Source organism: Octopus bimaculoides, chromosome 19, assembly GCF_001194135.2.
Source record: "Octopus bimaculoides isolate UCB-OBI-ISO-001 chromosome 19, ASM119413v2, whole genome shotgun sequence".
NCBI lineage: Eukaryota > Metazoa > Mollusca > Cephalopoda > Octopoda > Octopodidae > Octopus > Octopus bimaculoides.
The window spans coordinates 6,714,053-6,719,297 of NC_068999.1; the positions used below are offsets into that span (position 1 = coordinate 6,714,053).

At 33.5% G+C, this 5,245-nt stretch overlaps 2 protein-coding genes across 3 annotated transcripts in view; one reads left to right on the top strand and one right to left on the bottom strand.

Moving 5' to 3' along the window:
- LOC106878348 (cyclin-dependent kinase 8-like) overlaps nucleotides 1–1,552 on the bottom strand; it is a 20,216-nt gene extending 18,664 nt beyond the window's left edge. The window contains 1 exon segment of the mRNA XM_014927538.2: nucleotides 459–1,552. Within this exon segment, the coding sequence (XP_014783024.1) occupies nucleotides 459–586 (128 nt within the window). The 5' untranslated portion in view covers nucleotides 587–1,552.
- A 2,342-nt stretch (nucleotides 1,553–3,894) lies between these two features.
- Nucleotides 3,895–5,245, top strand: part of LOC106878349 (methylcrotonoyl-CoA carboxylase subunit alpha, mitochondrial) — a 16,066-nt gene continuing 14,715 nt past the window's right edge. The window contains exon 1 of one of the 2 annotated variants that reach the window (XM_014927539.2): nucleotides 3,895–4,000. The gene's annotated coding sequence lies outside the window, so the exon portion shown is untranslated. Of the gene's footprint in view, nucleotides 4,001–4,448; nucleotides 4,470–5,245 lie in introns of those variants that run through there. The other variant, XM_014927540.2, reaches the window with a different exon arrangement.

Consider the following 5,245-nt stretch of genomic DNA (forward strand, 5'->3'; position numbering starts at 1 on the left):
TATATATATATATATATATATATATATATATATATGTAGTCGGACTAAAAATTATGGATTGAATCTTTTTTATTCGCTCTGATACTTAGCATATATATATATATATATATATATATTGTTCAAATGTACAGATGAAAGAGACATTAGTTTGATGGTAGGTAAAAATGGGAAAAAGTGATATTTTGAGCCTCTGTTCTTCGAAAAAAAGGAAAGAAAGTGGACAGAGAGAAAAAAATGTGCCTGGATTAGCGACTTCAAGACATATAAACCAATGATAGAACTTGTTATACATACATGTGTGTGTGTATATTTATACATGTGTGTGTGTGTGTGCTGTGAGAACATACATGTCTGTGTGTGTGTATCTGTGCATGTATGTATAATTGGTGAAACGTATTTATTTACTAGATGTATAAAGACAGGCACAAAGAGAGAGAGAAGGAGGGAGCGAGACTCACCTGTTTTTCCGTTTGGCTTTATAAACATGTCCGTATGTTCCTCTTCCAACTTTACAACCTTCATAGTCAAACAATTCTTCAACCTTCGCACGCTCAGCAGCAGTTTTCATCTTGAAATCATAATCCATTATTGATGTTGATGTTGTAGTTATTATTTAGGAATAATGAAGATAATGACGATGTGATGAACGGTTCATTAGTAATTTTTTTTTTAATGATGTTGGTAATGATGATTAAAGATGATGGTAGGTTTGTCTCTTGAAAAATATATATATAGATATATACATATATATATAAAAAGAGTGAAAATTATTAAAACAAATAAAAAATAAAGAAAGAAATATTATTATTGGTATTATTTTTTTTACGAATGTTATATTATTATTAAAGATATTAATAACATTATTTTTGTTCACTATATATATACATATATATATATATAATATCCCTGCTTTGAATGTTGTCAATGTCCAATGAAGCTCAGTTTAATTGGCTCACATAATTATTACCTTTGTATCAATCAGTTTGCACGTGCGTGTATATGCGTATGCGTATATGATGTGTATGCATACATGTATGTGTGCATATGGACTGCTATTCATGTTATTATTGTTGTTGTTGAAGCTGATGATGGTAAATACTAGAGTGATAGTAATAATGGGAATAACAAATTAATGCTAATAGTTGTTACTTTGGTGTGTTCGGCTTGTGATAATACTGTTAATTAATTATGTGATTTGTAACAGTCTTGTCTCTAAAATATACACCTCGCCACTTTTCAATAGAGGTTCCTGTTCTGGCCTTCCTTGCTTGATGTTAATTTTTTCTGTTATCTTTCTTCTTCCAATAAATATATTTTTCTCTTTTGGCTTTCTTCTTTCTTTTGGGGGTAAAAAAAAATGAAAAAAATAAATAGCTTCTTTTCTTTTCTGCCAGTAGTGCCTTCTGATTATGGTACGATATCTAAAGGACTACAGTTAAAACGTGTTTCTTTAGGCGAGAGGTGGACAAGAGACTGAAAAAAACCGTCAGACACCAACCCCAACCCACAAAAAAAAATCAGGTTTTATGAAAAAAACCGGTAACCGGAAGTTGACTGATGAACTCTCCTGGTCATGCTTTTATTAATTAGTGGAACTCTCCTGTAACATCTCTTTTCAACGCTTACACAATATTCTTTCTTTCTTTCTTTCTATTTATCTATCTATCTATCTATTTATCTATCTTCCTCTTTCTCCTATCTATCTATCTATCTATCTATCTCCTATTTATCTATCTATTTATCAATCTATCTATCTATTTATCTATCTTCCTCTTTCTCCTATCTATCTATCTATCTCTTTATCTATCTATTTATCAATCTATCTATTTATCTTTTCTATCTCTTTATCTATCTATTTATCAATCTATCTATCTATCTATTTATCTATCTATTTATCAATCTATCTATCTATCTATTTATCTATCTATCTTTTCTATCTATCTATCTATCTTATCAACATCATTTCCCCCTTTGTTCATATTTCTCTCCCTCTGTTTCTTTACTTATACTCTCTCTCTCTCTCTCTCTTTATTCACACTCAGTTTCTGTCTTTGTTTACTCTCGGTTTTTCTGTCTTTCTCTTTATTCGAGTTTAATTTCTTTGTCTAATCAAGATCATTTTTTTTCTTTCTTCATCTCTCTCTCTCAGTTTAGTCTCCGTCATTCTCTGTCTCTCTTTATTCAAGCTCAGATTTTCTCTGTCATTCTCTTCATTCATGCTTAATTTCTAATTTCTTCCGCTAATCAAAATTGTTCCCATTATTTAATTTTTTTTTAATTCATTTCCTCTCTCTTTAGACAGACTCATTCTCTACGTTTTCTCTTTCTCCCACTCTTATCTCCCCTCTCTCTCTCTCTCTTTAGTCTTTCTCTTCTTTTTGTCTATTCTTGGCTCTCCCGCTCTCTTTTTCTCTCTTATCTCACTCACCTTTTCTCTAATCATGTGCATGCTGTCTTTTCTTCCTTTCCCTTCTCTTTCTCACTCTCAATCTCTCCCTCTCTCGCATAAACTTGCGCGCACGCGCTTTCCCTAAATGTGAGCATATAGAACAAGGCAGACGGAAGAGGAAGAGACCGCTCTGATTGTGTCATCATTCGTTAACTTCCGTCAATCAATAACCGGCAAAAATCGAAACTAAATCATACAGAGCTAGAATCGTTAAAATTCATGCACAAGGCTTACTTCTGGTTTTCTTTCGTTTTATGATCAGAAAATGCAAAATAAAATTTCCAGATGGGCATATCGAGTACCATCCCCCTCTCACCACCTTTTTAGAATTTTTAATTTCACCTTCGATGAATTAGGACGGTCGTTAAAGTGTTGAATGGACTGTCTCGATGTCTTTGTTCAGACTGAAGTCTACTTTGCATATGAATTCGATTTTTAAAAAATCTGCCAATCCAGGTCGGTTAGATTGGCGGAGCAATAAGAAAATCAGTTGCGATTTCAAATCCCGCTAACTTCAGTAATAGATTTAATCCGTCGCTTGGGGTTTACTGCCGGTGGCAGGAACCTTCTGTGCAATCAATGGAATCCATTCTTTTGCAAGTATTTGAGCCAAATCTTTTGGTTGGAGGATAACGTCGTGGTGGCCATATATAGATAATGCCATTCAACCTGACCAAAAAATAGAATGTAATGCGTTGAATTTTTGTGCCTTATAATTTTCGTTGCGTCTCGCAACCTTTTCAATAGTCTTGACTCTTGAAAGACTATTGAAAAGGTTGCAAGACGCAACGAAAATTTTAAGAAATTAAAAATAAGGAATAAGTGGAAATTTTACTGGTGAGTGTGTTAAATTATAAGGCACAAAAAGAAAATGACTCTCCCCAGACACAACAGTATGTATATATATATGTATATATATATATACACACACAGAGATGCAGCACAGAATTTTGTCAGTGAACAGGTCGCGGTCTCAAAGCGACGAAAATATTTTGACAAATTAAATTTAAATGTTGAAGTGAATCTAATGGTTTTTGTGTGTTATTTTAAATGGGTTATAAACACCTTCCACGCTGCAATTGTTTTCGATCCAGCACACGATCTCAGATCAGGTCATTTGCTATGCAAGTACATCTCCGTAATATATACATATATATATATTCATTTTATATGGCATAACAAATACGGTAAATTGTTCTGATCTTATATAAGACGGCAGGATATGAATTGGAGAACATTTGGTTGTTATCTGTTGCCGATTAAGAGATCGGGTGGAATCTTTTCTGTGCAAATTATGAAGAACATTTGTGTGGCAGCCACATTAGACAAAAAAGCAAATCATGAAAGAAAAGCCAAGTCAGAGACAAACCAAACGAATGAAAGAATAATCGAATCGCTGCACTAAGAAAAGATTAACCGAATCACCGAATGAAAGAATAACGAGGAGGAGCCGTTGGTTGGATACGGGAGATTACTCTTCAGTCTTAATTGGTATTTTGTAAATAACGCATCTTGAGGTCGTGTTATAAGAAGTTTCCATCAAAATATCAGGTAGAATTTTTACTTTGCAACTCAATTTTGACCTCCACGGAATGAGGTCTTTCTTTTTTGATTGAATCTCTCATGGAAACTACCGTTGTTGTCATTATTATAATATATTTATTGCTGGTATTCATGTTTTAGAATTGTTCTTTTACACTTTGCCCTGTTAATAGTATTACCGGTCACCTTGCTTTTATGTAAAACAGGCAAACCCACAAATCACATTTTTTTGTTGTTCTTCTTTTGTTTATGTCGTTCCTATAACCTTGTTACTGTTATCATAGATTAATATATATATATATATTAATCACTTCATTATGTGGCGCTAATCCAAGTTTACACCATATGGGGCTGGTTCGTTTTTCGTGTTTAAAAAAAAGACTGGAGCAAAAGTCTAAAAAGCGAATTGTTTTGGTGAAAAAAGAAACGTTCCAAAGTAAAAACATTACTTGTGTTGTGAAACTAAACTAGCAACGTGGTCTGTCTTTTTTTATCGTGTTGTTCAAACGTTCTTTTATCCATATCTACACATATCCCTATAAATATATATATACTTAAGCCAAAATGTTTGCCTGTATGTAGTCTTTATACTGCTAGATATAGCAGCCAAATTTCCTTCATATCACACCTGTGTTTCTGAATATCTTAACAGAACACAGTGATGCTCACCAAAGATTTATTTCATCGTTCTCCAAAAAAATGGTGGCATTGTAAGTAGGATGTGAAGTCTTTTGCAAACCATCATTAAAACACGTAATTGTGCGATAACGTTGAACGTGGTGGTCCGAAAGAGATAACAGCGTGGTATCTTGGGCAAATGTCTTCTACTAAATCACAAGCCGACCAAAAGTTCTGTGTGGATTTGGTGATGGAAACTGAAAGAAGCCCGTCAGTTGTCCACTATTCAGAATCAGAAACACATATAATGGAATGGAATGTTTATGATACCGGTTATAATTATTTTTGTAGTTTCAAGGAGTTGGAACTGGTCGCCGATTTGTGACGTCTGTGTGAAGAGAGGTGACAAGAATGGCTCCTTAGTACATCATACGGTCGATACAATAAATATAGATACAACAATGCATATGTGTACCAGAGGGAAATAAGAGACACAACCGGGTGGAATGTTTAAGAGAAGATTTATTGATATGTTAACATGTGTGATCGTGTGTACGTCATACAGGCCGCCATAAGAATAAGACGTATGCGTGTGTATACACATATATTTATATATATATACACATTTAATTATAT